The 17,735-nt window shown below is 38.3% G+C and overlaps 1 protein-coding gene across 2 annotated transcripts in view; it reads left to right on the forward strand.

Moving 5' to 3' along the window:
- RAD54L2 (RAD54 like 2) overlaps positions 1–17,735 on the forward strand; it is a 121,885-nt gene that overhangs the window by 45,486 nt on the left and 58,664 nt on the right. For both annotated transcript variants that reach the window (XM_081301122.1, XM_081301121.1), the window contains one exon: positions 7,205–7,397. In XM_081301122.1, coding sequence (XP_081157248.1) covers positions 7,259–7,397 — 139 coding nt within the window. In that variant the 5' untranslated portion in view covers positions 7,205–7,258. The remainder of the gene's footprint in view (positions 1–7,204; positions 7,398–17,735) is intronic.

Below are 17,735 nucleotides of genomic sequence, written 5' to 3' on the forward strand. Positions count from 1 at the left end.
CACTATATCAAAACTCTTGAGAAGAGTTTCTTAAAAGTTAATTACAATGTGGATTTAAAGGCCTATCAAGGAACTTTTTGTGGGCTGGGGATGTGGCTCAAGTGGTAGCGCGCTCGCCTGGTATGCGTGCGGCCCAGGTTTGATCCTCAGCACCACATACAAACAAAGATGTTGTGTCCGTTGAAAACTGAAAAATAAATATTAAAAATTAAAGAAAAAAAGGAACTTTTTGTGTTTTGTTACATAGAAATCCATTAATGAGCCGGGTATGGTGGCTCATGCTTATGTGGCTTGGGAGGCTGAGGCAGGAGAATCTCGAGTTTAAAGCCATCCTCAGCAAAGCAACGTGCTAAGCAACTTGTGAGACTCTGTCTCTAAATAAAATACAAAATAGGGCTGGGGATGTGGCTCAGTGGTTGAGTGCCCCTCAGAATCCCTGGTACCAAAAAAAAAAAAAAAAAAAAAACAAAAAAACATTGATGAGAGGTCAGGTGTAGTGGCTCATGCCTATAATCCCAGTTACTTAAGAGATTAAGATGGGAGGTTTGCAAGTTTGAATTCAGCCTAGACAATTTAGAACCATCTCAAAATAAAAATTAAAAAGGGCTGGGGATGATTTTGACTTTGTGGCTGCCCCTCTCTTAGTTTGAGACAAGGTATTTGCTCTGTTGCTTAGGGCCTTGCTAAGTTGCTTAGGCTGGCTTTAAACTTGTGATCCTTCTGCCTCCCCCTCTTGAGCTGCTGTAATTACAGGCATGCATCACCTTGCCAGCCATGGAGATTTGAAGTACACATTGGTGTGATTAGGACAGGTCTTTGTCTTGCACAGGAAAAGGGGTTTTGAAATAATTTTATTGACCCACAGTGAATTTCTCAGCAGACCGGAAGAATTCTATGGTAACTTAGTACTACAATGTGGACTGACATGTCTTGAAATTATACAAATTATTCGACTGGGTTTATTTGAAAGGGTATTGCCCAAAGCTTTGGTTATTATTATTAGTATTTTTTTTTTTTTTTCGAGTGCTGGGGATTGAATCCACGGCCTTAGGTGAGTGAGGCAAATGTTCTACCTTTAGGTTACATTCTCAGCCCAATTGCCCAAAGCTTTGGAATGAAAGTGTCTTAGAAGATTTTATTCCGTTGAGTGTGGTGGTGCAGGCCTGTAATCCCAGAGGCTGAGGCACGAGGATCCCAGGTTCAAAGCCAGCCTCAGCAGTTTAGTTAGAATGTAGAGCAACCTAGTGAGACCCTGTCTCAAAATAAAAAACAAAAAGGGCTGGGGATGTGGCTCAGTGATTAAGCACCCTTGGGTTCCCTGTGGCAAAAAAAAAAAAAAAAAAAAAAAAAGCCCCTCTTGTTAATTAGCTTAAATCCAGGTTTTTGTATTTATTTTTATTCTTAAATTTTTTTTTGTAGTTGTATATGGACAGAATGCCTTATTTTATTTTTATGTGGTGCTAAGGATTGAATTCAGTACTTCACATGTGCTGGACAAATTCTCTGCTACTGGGTTACAACCCCAGTCCCAGGTTTTTGTATTTATATCTTTAATACAAAAACAAACAAACAAACAAACAAAAAGTCAGTTGCACGCACTGTAGAATTGTTGGAGATCATTTGAGGAAATTTAATATGATTCAAGGTCACGAAAATTAATGAGGACATGGAGTTGAAAGATTGGATCATGATGCTACAGGAGATCATGAGGGTATCTTTGAAATTTCATGGGCTGCCCCATAGTAATGAGGCAATGTGTGTGCACCTGTAGCCCTCTGATTTCAAGGTGGACTCTTCAAACATGATCTATTTGAGAATAAAGAAGGTGTGTGTATGTGTGTGAGGGTGGGTTCTTCCTATGTCCTCCCCAACCCCCATCCCAGTGTCTCTAAGGACTGTGCAGGCATGAATAATTTTTCTGATTCTTGGCCAGGCACCACTTTATAGTCAGGTGTCCTTGTCTTTGAATTTAGCAGGGTAGAACAACCTTTTCTTTTACTCTCTAGATTGCTGTGAGGGAATGAGCTGGGATTTAGCTGTGAGTTTCTTGTTAATTATAGCCTCTTGTTAGCAAATCCAATATATTAAACTGTAGGCTTATTAACATGCTTAGGGGTTGAATGTTTGCTTTTCATAGCGGTTGTCTTTTAGAGTTCCTTTAAATAGCTAGTTCTCCAGTTTCATTAAAATAGAATTTGATTCCCAGAATTTGCTTTATGAGAACACAGGTCTTCATTAAGGTACAAATACACATAATCACTCTCTTAGTTTCTCTGTATTCTAGAGGCAGAGACCCTCTGCACTGCAGATTCAGGCTGTATTTCATGTGGAATGAGGAACAAATGGGTGATGTGTTTTTCTTCCTTATCAACTTCCCCTTCATATATACTAAGAACTGTGTTCTTGTTTATTAATATTTTTATTGGTGTACTATAATTATATATAATACAGTTATATTATGGGATCCATTGTTACATATTCATACATGCACATGATGTAACAATATAATTTGGTCAGTATTATTCTCCAGTATTTTCCCTTTTCTTATCCTCCTCCGTACCCCTGGTCCCCTTTCCTCTACTCCACTGATCTTAGTTTTTCATGGTAAACCACCTGCCTCCTTTTCCTTTATTCTTTCTATTTCCACATGTGAGAGATAACATATGACCCTTGACTTTCTGAGTTTGGCTTATTTCACTTAACATAATGAAGAGCTAATTATTGAATCAGGGCTGCCTTCCCTGTGTTCTGAAAGCCTGGGTTCCACATCCAGATGTCTGTGTGCAGGTTAAGTCCCTTAGAGACAGAATGTAATCAACTCTGCTACCCACTAAGACCAGATTTTCCTTTGTCATGTTCTCTTTGTTGCCTTTTTGAAGATCAGTAATAGCAAAACCTATCCTTTAGAGAGCTGGTATGATTCTGAAGAGCTGAGAAGAGAGTTCACTTTGTTTTCTTTGTAAAGAAATTTAATGCCTTGTGGAAGGAAGGGGAAGAGAAAAACCAAATTTAATAGGATTGAAGAAATTCTTTGCTTTTTAATCTCTTCTCTGTTATGAGTATATGATAATGGTCTGGGTACTATTTTTGTGTTTTTTATTTTTTAATTTGACATAATAATTGTACATATTTATGATAATTTGGTACATGTGTACAAGGTATAGTGATTATATTAGGGTAATTAGTATTTCCCTATCCTTAAACATTTATAATTTCTTTGCATTTGGAGCCTTTGAAATCCTTTCTTCCAATTCTTTAATAAATTGTTAACTGTGGTCACCCTTCTGTACTGGTAGAATATTAGAACTTATTCCTCCTATGTAACTGTATTCTGGTACCTGTTATGAAACCTCATTCCCATTGGGTACTATTTTAAAGTGTCTACTGCTTTGAAATGTTTTGAGTAGGGGACTGGACCCATATCTCTTACATTGTAATAGTATGTGTGGTTATTGGATGTTTAATTGATGTTTGCTTCTATCAGGAGCTTTAAAGCAGTTAGTTAACTGGGGTTATATGGAAGGCTGGTCCTTGATAGTGTTTACCTCAAAATGATTGTCATTCTACCACCACACAATTTCTTTTCTAGAATGACAGGCCTTCAGATTACTTAAAGGTACCTGATAATTAATTATTCTTTAAAAGCCACTTCATAATCAGCTAAGCATACTGTAAGGAAAACACCTACTGCGTTTCTCAAGCAGTATGGAATGAAATAGGGGTAATGCAGATTATGAACATTTATATCCAGAGGATATATGAATATTCAGATATTTTACTGTGGCTGTGGAGAAGTCAATTTCACTTCCAAATATACTGTGCCTTTTTTTTTATTTAGTAAGTTTCAGAAGGAAATAATAAAGAGCCCAGCAAGGTAGCACACGCCAGCAATCCCAAAGTTGCTGATTTTTTTTTTTTTAAATTGCTCCCTACCCCTTTTTCCTTTGTATTGGGGATTGAACCCTGGGTGCTCTACCACTGAGCTACATCTGTAGCCCTTTTTATCTTCAGTTTTTGAGACATGGTCTTTCTAAGTTGCTTAGGGCCTCACTCAGTAGCCAAGGCTGGCCTTGAATTTGGAATCAGCCCCCTGGAGTCTCTGGGATTGCTGGCCTGTGCTACCTTGCTGGGCTCTCTATTATTTCCTTTTGAAACTTACTAAATAAAAGAAAAGGCACAGTATAGTCATTCCTACAGGTATTTGCCTGGTCATTAAGTGGAGGACAGCTCAGTATGTTACACTATTTTGTATTTGTGGATCACTTTTTTTCCCTGCCCCTTAATACTCTTTGCAGAAATTTTTAGATGTGAGTTATAAATGGAAAAATTTTAAATTTATTACCAACTCACTGGTCAGCTGTTCTTTGCTTTAGTTGTCTTGAGAGGCAAAGTACATGACCCATCTAGAAATGCACACAATTTTAATTTCTGTTATTTTTAACTCTGAGCAGTCCTAAACTTAAGTTCTGTTTTTCCAAAATCCTAAAGGAAGACAGCATTGTCTTGGAGAGATCTCAGCTAGGTCCATAACCCCAGAAACTTCTGTTGTTTCCCCTCCCCTTCCCTCCTCTTCCTCCTTGTCTTTCTCTCTCTCTCTCTCTCTCTCTCTCTCTCTCTCTCTCTCTCTCTCTCTCTCCAGAAGATAGAAGTTCTGTTTCAAATTGCAAATTACTCTGAACCTTAATAAGAAATTTCAGTCTGGAACAAGTTTTGTGTTTAATAATTAGAGACTTGTGCTTAAGTTTTTATTTTGGGAGATGGGAGTCATTTGAGGGTGACCTGATTTTTTTATGTGGTTGTCTGCAGCAGTTTGTCTTGTGAAAGATTATTTACCTTGTCCTCTCCCTATCTTTTATTATGAAAACTTGGAAATATACAGAAAAATTGAAAGAATCAGTGACTCCATAAGTTAACATTTTTATTTATATTTACATAGAACTGTCCACCTAGACATCTCTTTACCTTGTCCCCTTCCTACCCCAGAAAAAACATGACCTTAAGCTAATTGCAGTGGCTGCACACTTGTGATCTCAGGGACTTGGGAGACTGAGGCAGGAGGATTGCAAGTTCTCAGCCTCAGCAACTTAGCTAGACCCTGTCTCAAAATAAAAAATAAAAATCGCTAGGGGTATAGCTTAGAGGTAAAGTGTCCCTGGTATTCTATCCCCAATACCAAAAAAAAAAAAAAAAAAAAAAAAAAAAGAAAGAAAGAAAAAAAAGATCATTACAGCTAATCAGCTAACAGTAAAGTGATGAGAAAGGGGATAGGGAAGGAGGGAAGTAGATACACATACACAATTTTTGATACGTTGTAGACAGAGTATAGCAGGTTGGTAAATGAGGGAGAATAACCTGGATATACTACAAACTTCTAGCTGTAGGATACAAACACACAATTCCCATTTAAATCACTCCCCTTAGAGGTTTACTGTTGGGTCAGCAGGTAAGAACAAAGAAAGTACACCATTTTGCCAAGTAGCCCACATGAATCCTTCATTGAAGATTAATAATGTGGGATGGCCTGGCTAATGGAGTTCAGAAGAGGGCATATAATACCAGAAATCTAGGGCATTTTACAAAGGCTTCTTGGAAGAAATGGAACTGGAACTGGGCCAAGAAGTAGGGAAGAACCAGAGAACAACAAATGTACAGGGGTCCACATCTGAGGTTCTCTACATGTCTGGGAAAAGTGACAATGTGGTGAAGTGCTAGCTTCTCACTGAAAGCTTTTCTTTCGGGTAATTGGACAATGAGCTGCCCTCTTTGTAGTGCTTAATGCCAGTCCCTGCCCTTATCCAGACCTGACCTATTCCTTCTTTCCAGAGTGTTCCAAGTCAGCCTCCCTCCAGGGTTCAGCCCTTGTTGCTCATGGTGTATGGATCATATACTTCCATATGTCTCTATGGCTCTCTTGCTTCCTTCTGGCCTCTGCTTAGTAAGAACTTCTCAGCTAACCCTGTATAAAAAAAGCAGCTCCTCCTGGTATACACCAGTCCTTCACATTCTTTACATGCTTTGTTCTTCCTGCTGTGACTAGAATAGTGCTTGTGATTATAAATACATATATGTACATGAGTAGATAATATGGGTTCAGGGCTTTGGTGCACAGGAAATGGGTGATGCAGTAAGAAATGAACAAATGGGATCCCTCAGCTTTTTTTTTTTTTTTTTTTGATACTGGGGATTGAATCCAGAGATACTCTACCACGGAGCTATATATCTGCAGCCCTTTTTATTTTGAGAGTGTTCTAGTCAACTTTCTGTTGCTGTGACCAAAGACCTGAAGAGAACAACTTAGAGGAGGAAAAGATTTCAGAAGTTCAGTCTACAGTCAGCTGACTCCATACCATAGCTCTGAGTCCAAAGTGAGGCTTGACATCATGGCAGAAGGATGTGGTAGAGGGAAGCAGCTCAGGACATGGCAAACAGGAAGCAGAGAGAGAGAGTTCTTCCACCAAGAACAAAATATAAACCCTAAGGCAAGCCTCCAGTGACCTACTTCCTGTAGCTACACCCTATCTACCTATAGTTACTTCCCAGTTAATCGGAATCACTGGATTAATTTACTTATTAGGTTATAGTTTTAAATAATTGAAATCATTTCAGGTCTAAGCATTCTTGCATTATCTCACACCTGAGTTTTTTCAGGGAGAGGGGGGCTTATTCCTAAACCATAACAGGTAGGGTCTAAGTTGCCGAGGCTGGCCTTAAACTTGTGATCCTCCTGCTTCAGCTTCCTGAGTTGTTGGAATTATAGGCACTTAGCATAAATGAGAATTCTGAGGTATATGCTTTTATTTTTGTTGTTATTACTTTAAGATATTTTCTTGTCAAAGTAGCCATGAGAAGTTTGAGCTGGCAGAGCTGCCAAAACATGTCTTGGGTAGTACAATCATAGAGAAGGTTGAAATTGGATATGGTTAGCTTGCTTTACTGCTTAGAAAAACCCTAGGGAATTCATCTTAAGTATATTTTTCTTTGAAAGATTTGGCTGCTGGGGCTGGGGATGTGGCTCAAGTGGTAGCGCGCTCGCCTGGCATGCGTGTGGCCCGGGTTCAATCCTCAGCACCACATACAATCAAAGATGTTGTGTCTGCCGATAACTAAAAAATAAATATTAAAAAATTAAAAAAAAAAAGAAAGAAAAAAGATTTGGCTGCTAAGTGAAACCTTGGTGATTCTGATTCTTCTTGTCATCTCCAAGGACCCCTGCAGTGGACCATGAGTTGGTAATGCACACTGAGTACCACTGGGAGCCATGTCAGACGAATCCGCCTCAGGGAGCGATCCAGACCTGGACCCGGACGTGGAGCTGGAGGATGAGGAAGAGGAGGAGGAGGAGGAGGAGGTGGCAGTGGAGGAGCATGACAGGGATGATGAGGAAGACCTGCTGGATGGTGAGTAGTAAAGGAAATTTTTGCTTGTGGGAGCTTAGTGTTAGAAGACATAGACTGAGAACTTAGCAAATGTGAACTCTTAATGCTGAATCTCAGAAACTGGATTCTTGTCTTCCACGTAAGCCTTGTTTTAGTACTGGAAAAACTTTTAGTGTTTAACTCATCTTTCACAACTGTAGAGCTCAGGTCCAGAGATTGAAAGGTAAGGTGCATTTGCCCAAGTCATGGTGGAGCAATGGCAGAGTTTCTGTGGTGATGCTTTGCAGACTGGGGGTAAGGACCCTTCAAGTAGGTGAAGGGTTGACTGTGAGTAGTCTTGTGGGTTTTCTGAAATCACACTCACAGTTCTGCTTATGTGTATCTGATTGTATTGTCTGGAGAGAGATTCTTAGGCTCATACCCCTGGAAGCTGACTTCATTTTCTATAGTACAGCTCTGCCTCCTGGCCACTTCTAGTGACTGTCAACTGCTCTTGCTTGGGAGGGGACTGCATCATCATAGCTGGTAGGCTTCCTTTAAGTTCCTCTTATTTGGTTTGCTTAGCCCTTCCCACTTTCCCCCCATTTCTTAAAGTGTCATGGAGCTTTTTCTTTTCTTTTTGTTTGTACCAGGGATTGAACCCAGGGGTCCTTAACCACTGAGTCATATCCCCAGTTCTTTTTGGTATTTTATTTAGAGACAGGGCCTCACTGAGTTGCTTAGGGCCTCACTAAGTTGCTAAGGCTAGCTTTGAACTCTTGATCTTCCTGCCTTAGCCTCCCAAGCCCCTGGGATTACAGGTGGGCACTACTGTGCCCAGCTGAACCTTTTCTTTTCATCAAATATTAGCTTATTTGGGCAGTTACATGGCTTTTCAATGAATTCTGGCCTTTCATGATATAGGATTTAGTTATTCATAATACTAACTGAGGAATAGAGATTTTCTCTGTTCATAATAGACCCACCTGCTGTGGAACTAAACATTGCATTAGATCATCATCACTTGAATCTGAAGGAACATAGGAAAATGTGCTCCATTCTTCAGATTCCAGGAAGATGAGCAGCAATCCATTTTCTTTGCTGATGTTACTATCATCATTTTTTATTCAACCATTCTAACAGCTTCTATATGGCTCAAATTAAATTTCTTTATACTGTCATTGTATGTTATACTGCCCAAATATCTGCTCTGTTTCCATCTTACTTCTAATAGGGAAATGGCCATTTCAGTTTTATTTGGCCCTGATGGCAGCAGTTTCTCTATTACTAGCTTATTCAGTTGGAGTCTCCCCTGAAGTGATTCTGTTGTTTGTTTTATAAGGCAGGAGTAGAAATAGTGGAAGACAGTGATGATGTGATAGTGCACCATCTTCTTTGGCTTTCATTTTTCCGGTGTTAAGAGTCCCCAGGTGTCTGAATCAGTTTTTTGATTTTTATCATTTAGCTTCTGAGAATTATATTTTAGATAGTCCTAGGACTCCTGTAAGGTTCAGATCAGATTTTTGGTGCTGCTAATGAGTATGATGGATATAAATAGAGTCTCCTCCCTCTTGGCTTCTTGGAATCTTCTTGCCAAAAGCTTAATGCCATGGGTTCTATATCTGAGGATTCAATCAGCTGTGGATTAGAAATATTTTTTGGGAAAAAGTGTCTGTGCTAGATATACAGAAACTTTTTCTTGTCATTATTCTCTAAATAATACAATATAACAACTATTTGTGCAGCATTTACATTGTATTAGAAATTATAAAAAATGCTTATTTTATAATTTACAGTACTGGGAATTGAGCTCAGGGGTGTTCTATCACTAAGCTATATCCCCAGCCTTTTTTAAATTTTTAAATTTTTTTGTGGTGCTGGGGATTGAACCTTGTGCATGTGAGGCAAGCGCTGTACCAACTGAGCTATATCCCCAGTCCCCCAGCCTTTTTAAATTTTATTTTTGATTGTAAGTTGTGAACAACCAATAAAAAAAAAAGAAAATAAATAAATTTTATTTTTGAGACTAGGTCTTGTTAAATTGCTAAAGCTGGCCTTAAATTTGCAAACCTACTACCTCGCCTCCTGACTCACTGGGATTATAGGTGTGCTGCCACCATTCCTTGCCAGAGATGATTTAAAGTATATCGGAGGATGTGCATAGGTTATATGCAAATACTCTGACATTCTATATAAGAGCTTTAGCATCTGTGGATTTTCGTATTTGTAGAGGGTCCTAGAACCAATCCCCTGAAGATACCAAGAGATGATTCTGTTAAAAAATTATATGCTTTTAAAATGTGATATATGTATATATAGCACATTAGAATAATAGAATATTATTTAGATAAAGAAGTATGAAATTATGACATTTGCCAATAAGAGGGTGGAACTGGCGAATATTATGCTTAGTGAAATAAGCCAATACCAAACAACCAAATGCTGAATGTTCTCTCTGATATGTTGGTGTTAACACACAAAAAGAGAGGGAAGAGTAGAAGTTCATTGGATTAGACAAATGGGAATGAAGGGAAAGGTGGGAGGATGGGAATAGGAAAAGTGGTATAATGAATTGGACATAACTTTCTTATGTTCATATGTGAATATACAATGTAACTCTGTATCATGTACAACCTCTAGAATGGGAAGTTAGGGGCTGGAGATGTGGCTCAAGCGGTAGCGCGCTCACCTAGCATGCGCGTGGCCAGGGTTCGATCCTCAGCACCATATACAAACAAAGATGTTGTGCCCGCCGAAAAATAAAAGATTAAAATCTCCCCCCCCCCTCGACTTTACTATTATTTATTTAGAAGTTTAGCAAGAATTTAATAGTGATTTGTCTCAGAATAGTAGAGCTATGCAACTGGGGTTTTGTTGTTTGCATTGCTGGGAATCAAACACAAGTCCTTGGCAAATGATAGATAGGTGCTGTACCTACCATTGAATTACACCCCTACCCTGCAGTTAGGGTTTTTAAAGAAAAGAATATTTATTCTATTCTTGGATTAAGTAATCTTAAAACACTGATATGATTTATTTCTATCACTTATGAAGTCCAGAGTGATAAAAAAATTTCATTAGATACTGTCTGTACAATTTTGCTTAAACACCTGTCTTGTCCTTCCTTCCTTGGCTTGTTATCATCCCCTAGTCCTAATGGACAAAGCAGCCAACTGTTCTAAAAATAGGGCTGGGTATGGTTAAACATGCTTGTAATCCCTGTGATTTAGGAAGTTGAGGCAGGAGGATTTTAAGTTCTAGGCTAGGCTGGGCAGTTTAGTGAGATACTATCTCTAAATAAAAAATAAAAAGGGCTGGGAATGTAGTTCAGTGGGACAGTGACCCTGAATTCAATTCCTGGTACCACACACCAAAAAAAAAAAAAAAAAAGAAAAGAAAAATTTATGAATGGCTTTGAAAATCTGGTCTTAGCTGATAGAGTATAATGTGGCCTTTTTGTTTTCCACTTGGGATGATTTTTGCCTTCAGAAGATGGTTTACAATATTTGATAAAGACATTTTGCTCGTCATGATTCCTGGGGGGTGAGGAGGGGATGCTACTGGTGTCTTACGGGTAGAGACCAGGGACACTGCTAAACATCCTGCAATGCATAAGAAAGCCTCAATACTCACTCCAACAATTATCTGGCTCAAATATCAATGGGTACTAAGATGTGAGAAACCCTTTCAAAATGAAAACTGTTACTTCAACCCATTTTATTTGAAGTTTCATCTCTGTTGGATAACAATAGCTTTCTTGTATATATATTTTTGTCATAATTTACATAAACATCTAAACAATATTATTCCTTTCAAAGAACTGTCTTGGCTTTTGTAATATCCACTGTTGTGTTTATTTTCTTTGTAATTTCTACTTTATGATTTTCTGTCTACATTTTTGGGCTTATTTTGACTTCCAAACTCTTAAGCATATGCAGAGATTGTTAATTTTCAAATTTCTTTTTCTAATATGAGTACTTAAAACAATTAATTTCCCTTTACTGCATTTAGACATTCTTTATTTTACTAAATAGTTCTGACAGTCTTGTCTGAAAGGTGAGGAATATACATTTTACAGATGAGGAAACTGAGTCTCAGAAAGGAGATTGGCTTACTCAATATAAGTTAGCAAGAAAGTAGCAAAGCTGAGCTTTTGGTCTTCAAAGCGGTGTTTTTAAATTTTTGTGCAGTACTAGGGATTTAATTCAGGAGTACTCTACCATTTAACAATATTCCCCCAAACATTGATATTTTTTATTTTGAGATGGGAGCTTTTTAAGTTTTGCCAGGCTAGCCTCAAATTTGGGATCCTCCTTCCTCAGTCTCCTGTGTAGCTGGGATTACAAATCAGTACTACCATAAGTATGATAGATGCTAGAGAATGATGAACTGTCTTTAATATAGTACTGGATATATTAGGGGGATGACCAGAGTGAGACTGGAGAGATGGCTTGTGGTTACACCATGAAGTTAAGAATTTGTTTTAGAGGCAGCACAGAATTAATGGAAATTTTTTACTGAGGAGCATTCATTTGACCTTTGATTTTCATCTGACCTTTGATTTTCATCTGACCTTTGAATTTAGAAATGTTACTCTAATAGTTTCCAAAGACATGACCTGTAAACAGGGAAGACCAATAGGTCTGTGGTAGAAATCTGTGGGAAAGGGTAATGAAGATTTAATCCTTTTGGGTCAGTTGATCTGGACAAGAGGAGTAAATGGTTATACCTGTTGCACTGGAATACATAGGACCTAGTCACTCACTGGATGTGTAGGGCAGGTTGAAGTGGGAATAGGTAAAGCCTGGGAGGATGATGAGACCTGTATAAATGTGGGAATACCAGTATAGGAAGTGTGTGTGGTGGGTTCTAAATACTTTTGGCTTTGCTTGCAGTAAGTGAGGATGTTGTCTGTCCCTTGATATTGAACTTTGACACCGACTTGTGGAATATTTGTCTAACTGGCTATAATAATAGTACATGGAGGTTTTGGCTATTGGAGAATAGCACCATGACGTTACCTTCAGAGCAACTCAAAAGTGAGGAAATGAGAGTGCTTTTTGTTTATAGCATGTCATGGGACTTATGGCATATTGTGAGGCATTTTGGATTTAGCTTGTCATTTAGAGAAATGATAGTTCATCATTCTCTAGCATCTGTCGTACTTATGGTAGTACCATTTTGTAATCCCAGCTACACAGGAGACTGAGGAAGGAGGATCGCAAATTTGAGGCTAGCCTGGCAAAACTTAAAAAGCCCTCATCTCAAAAAATATCAAGGTTTGGGGGAATATTGTTCAATGGTAGGGTACCACAGAATTCATTCCCTTCTTTTTTATTCCTCCTGATGTCTGTGCTGTGGGGTTTCCTCTTTTGAAATGGTGGGGAGAGGTGGGTGTCAGCATCAGGTCCCCCCCACACTTTAAAAAAATTTGTTCTTTTTAGATATACATGATAGTAGAGTGCATTTTGACATATTACACGTACATGGAGTATAACTTACTCTAATTAGGATCCCATTTTTGTGGTGGTACATGATATGGAGTTTCACTGATCGTGTATTTATATATGAAAATAGGAAAGTTATGTCTGATTAGCATCAGGTTTTGAACTTCTATTGTTGCCTCTGGGCACTAGCTTTCCTTATGCAATGGCTTTTCTTCAGTATTTTCTTCTAGCTCATTTCAGGGCCAATCTCTTCCCCCAGATAAAGTACCATGAACTGTTTAGATGAAGGAAACTCCTGGGATAATTCAATTTTTGCTGCCCCCCCCCAAAAAAAAAAAGAAAAGAAAAAGTTTGTTTCTGGATGCTGTTTAGTGTACGATCCAGTGAAAGTATGGTATGGCTTATGTATGCACAGGTAGTGTTGTATGTTTTCAGGACTTTGCCAGGGATTTTTTATGTGTGTCTTATTATTCTTAATTTTTTTTTAACTGGGGATTGAACCCCCAGGGTCACTTACCATTGTGCTGCATATCCAGCCCTTTTTATTTTTTAGTTTTTACTTTGAGATATGGTCTTACTAAGTTGCTTACGGCCTTGCTAAATTGCTGAGACTGGCCTCAAATTTTCAATCCTCTTGCCTCAGACTCCTGCGTTGCTGGGATTATGGGTATGTGCCACTGCACCTGGCTATTTTTTTTTTTTTTTTTGGTGTGTTTTGCTGGTTCCTTGATGTTACTATACTCTTAAGACTGCAATAGATTCTTCCTTGATGGCTCTGGTAATTTTAGGTGATAGAGTTTTTAGATGAGGAGGTATATTTCTAAGGTTCTGTCAGTTCTGTATAAAAATCCTAACATCATTTCTCCAAAGTAGTATCTTATCTCCCTGAAATACAGAGACATGGGAGAATAATGGCAAGAGGAAACCCGAGTTTAATATGCACTAAAAGTTGAGGGGCAGGGGAAACTCTTAGAATTTAATATGTTCACTTTTTTTTTTGTGGTGCTGGAGATTGAACCCAGGGCCTCATGCAAACTAGACAAGTCCTCTATCACTGAGCTATATCACCAGCCCTAATATGTGCATAATATGGCCTTCATAATATTTCTTATTAACATTCATCTGTATTTATGGATCCAGTTTCTTCTTTCATCACTCCAAGATTTCATTTGTTTTCCAGGTATATATGATAAATCATACTGAATAATGAGATTCCTTTTCTTTCTACCATTGTCATTATATTTAGGGTATCCTTATTCTTGCAAGAAAAAACAGATGCTTCTATTCTTTTCCTCCAGTGCTTTTAGTTGGTTACCTATGCCTGTACTCTGACCTTTCTCTATTCTCTGACAGAATCTAAAGCCGCTACCACAATTTTCTTCTGAGAATACTCTGCTCATCAAAGCTCTTTGGTCCATGTTGTGGAAATACTGCTTCAGATAAGACAAGAGTAGGCTTTTTCTAAAGAAATTTTACTGGGGCTGGGGATGTGGCTCAAGCGGTAGCACGCTTGCCTGGCATGCGTGTGGCCCGGGTTCGATCCTCAGCACTACATACAAAGAAAGATGTTGTGTCCCCTGAAAACTAAAAAATAAATATTAAAAAAAATTCTCTCTCTCTCTCTCTCTCTTAAAAAAAAAAAAATTACTGGACAACAGACCAAAGCACAAACTAGAAACTACAGACTTAAAGAAATTATGTGGTGGCACACACCTGTAATCCCAGTGACTCCGGAGGCTGAGGCAGAGGAGGATCAAAGGCTCCAAGTCAGCCTCAGCAACTTAGTGAGGCCCTAAGGAACTTAGTGAGACCCTGTCTCAAAACAAATGAAAATGGTAAGGAATGTGTCTCAGTGATAAAGTGCCCCTAAGTTTAATCCCTAGTATTTACCCTACCCACCCCCCCTAAAAAAACCTAAAGCAAACAAACAAAAATTCATATTGTTTATTCTAAGAATCATTGCTAAAGGGTTTTATTTGCAAACTTAGTTCCTCAGTTTTTTACCAGAAGATTGATGAAGTGTCAGATTGGGGGGTTCAGTTCTTTAACTAGTAAGAGACTTAAAATTTTTTCATAATAAAAAATATGACATAGAAATCAGAATTCACATACATTGTTAAGATAAAATAAGATCTTTTAAAATACATTTTAGAGTAAGGTTTGATTGCTTTGGATGGTACTTGGACATTTCCAAAGGGAAGAGGACATTTTTCTGTTGGCTTTTTTTTTTTTTTTTTTAAGGATCCATACCCACACTCCATGGAAAAGTTTGAGGGACCCTGGTTTAAATTAACCCCAACATCTGGACACAGACTAACTTGATGGGCACTTTTTTTTTTTTAAGAGTATGAGGTTCTTTTTAATTTTATTCTTGTCTGTTTTACATATCAGGGTCCTAGGATTCTGGAATTGTAGTTAAATATATGGTATGTTCAGTCTCCTGTGTAGAACTTGCTTCATAGCCCAAAACACTAGCCTCCCAGTAAATTTTGGCCTGAGGCCAAACCCTTACTTCTTGGACTACTGAGTTAGGAAAATTAGTCTCCTTTTCAACTCCTGGGTTTCTGATTCTCCTGCAGGAAGCTTGCTTTTTCTGTGGCCCCCTTCTGTTTGTTCTCTTTGCTTGCAATTTGAAAAATCAAGGTAACTGCCCTGGAGTGGGGATAAATTTGGTTGTTTAAGAATCAGGAAGTTAGAAAGGCCATTGTGGCTGGAATGTAGAGTTAGTTGCAAAGCTAAGGGCAGAGTACCCTAGGATAAAATAATAAAGGGGCCTGAGGATGTAAGGCCAGTGGTGGGGTTAGAGATATGCCTGAATCCTTGGTTTTCTTTTCTTTCTTTTTTTGTTACTGGGGATTGAATTTAGGGGTGCTTTAGTCACTGAGTTACATCTCTAGACCTTTTTATTTTTTATCTTGAGTCAGAATCTCACTAAGATGCTTAGGGCCTTGCTAAGTTGCTGAGTTTGATCTCAAATTAGTGATCCTCCTGCCTCAGCCTCCCAAGTTCCTGGGATTACAGGCATATGCCACCGTGCCAGACTTATTTGCTTCTTTCCTAACAGATGCTATTTCAGACTCTCACTTGAGTTTGGGGCATATCAGTAAATAGCAACTGTCTGCAGGAAAAGTCATGCTGTCTGAGTAGTTAGAAGCAGAAAAAGTATAAGGAATCCCAAGTTTTAGCTAAGACCAGAGTTATATAACTCTGATCTTAGTTAAAAGATCAGAGTTTTATAAATTTTTTTTATAAAAAATTGCACACAGGAAGAATAGTTTCAGCAATCTAATGGATCTGCTTTCTGTCATTAGTGTTTAGTTTGTATTTTCTAGAATTTTTATATAAATGGAATCACATAGTGTTTTTTTCCTCTCTTTCTCTTGCTGGCAGTCTGGCTTCTTTTACTCAGGGTAATTATTTTGAGATTGATTTATGTGTTCTTTTGTTCTGGATAGAGACAGGGAAAGATGGACATGATTTTAGGAACAAAAGTGGATTAGCAGAGAAAATGGCTGTGAATAGGAGAGCACTCAGGCTCTGAGTGAACACATTAAGACTGGCAAATGGCAGGCATTAATATCTCTCCATTATATATATATTTATCTCTTTCTCCTCCACTTTTACTTATTTATTTTAATTAGGTATATATGACAACAGAATGTATTTTGACTCATTGTTCACAATTACAGCACAACTTTTCCATTCTCTGATTGTGCCCAAGGTAATGTCGTACCATATGTGGAGTCATACATGTATCTAGCGTAACAATGTCCATCTCATTCCACCATCTTTCCTATCCCCTCCTCTTTGCCCAGAGTTCCTCTGTTTTTCCCATCCCTCCACCTCCCCATTATGGATCAGCATTTACTTATCAGAGAGAACATCAGGCCTTTGGTTTTTGGGGATTGCCTTGCTTTGCTTAGCATGATATTCTCCAACTCCTTCCATTTACCTGCAGCTGTAATAATTTATTCTCTTTTAATGCTGAGTAATATTCCATTGTGTATATATACCACTGTTTATTTATCTATTTATTTATTGAAAGGCATGTAGCCTGCTTCTGCAGTTTAGCTATTGTGAATTGAGGTGGTATAATCATTGATGTGGCTGCATAAATATAGTATGCTGATTTTAAGTCCTTTGGGGTATAGACCAAGGAGTGGGATAACTGGGTCAAATGGTGGTTCCATTCCAAGTTTTCTAAGGAATCCCCATACTGCTTTCCAGGTGGTTGCAGCAATTTGCAGTCCCACCAGCAATGTATGAGTGTATCTTTTCCTCCACATCCTCACCAACACTTATTGTTGTTTGTATTCTTGATAACCGCCATTCTGACTGGTGTGAGATGAAATCTTAGTTTTGATTTGCATTTATTAATTGCTACAGTTGTTGAACATTTTTCATGTATTTGTTGATCCACCGTATAGATTCTTCTGAGAAGTCTCTGTTCAGTTCCTTAGCCCATTTACTGATTGGGTTATTTTTTGTGTGTGTGTGTTAAGTTTTTTAAGTTCTTTATATATCCTGGAGATTAGTGTTCTGACGTGAGTGTGGCAAAAATTTGCTCCCAAAATGTAGGCTCTCTCATTACCTCTTTGATCCTTTCTTTTGCTGAGAAGCTTTCCCAGTTTGAATCCATCCCATTTATTAATTGTTGATTTTATTTCTTGTGCTTTAGGAGTCTTGTTAAGGAAGTCGGGCCTTATCTGACTTGATGAAGATTTGGGCCTACTTTTTCCCTCTGTTAGGCTTGGGGTCTCTGGTCTAATACCAACTTTGAGTTGAGTTTTGTGCATGGTGAGAGATAGGGGTTTAATTTCATTTTGCTGCATATGGATTTCCAGTTTTTCCAGCACCATTTGTTGAAGAGGCTATTTTTTTCCAATTTATGTTTTTGGCTCCTTTGTCTAGAATGAGATAACTATATTTATTT

Source organism: Spermophilus citellus, assembly GCF_964194105.1.
Source record: "Spermophilus citellus genome assembly, chromosome: 7".
NCBI lineage: Eukaryota > Metazoa > Chordata > Mammalia > Rodentia > Sciuridae > Spermophilus > Spermophilus citellus.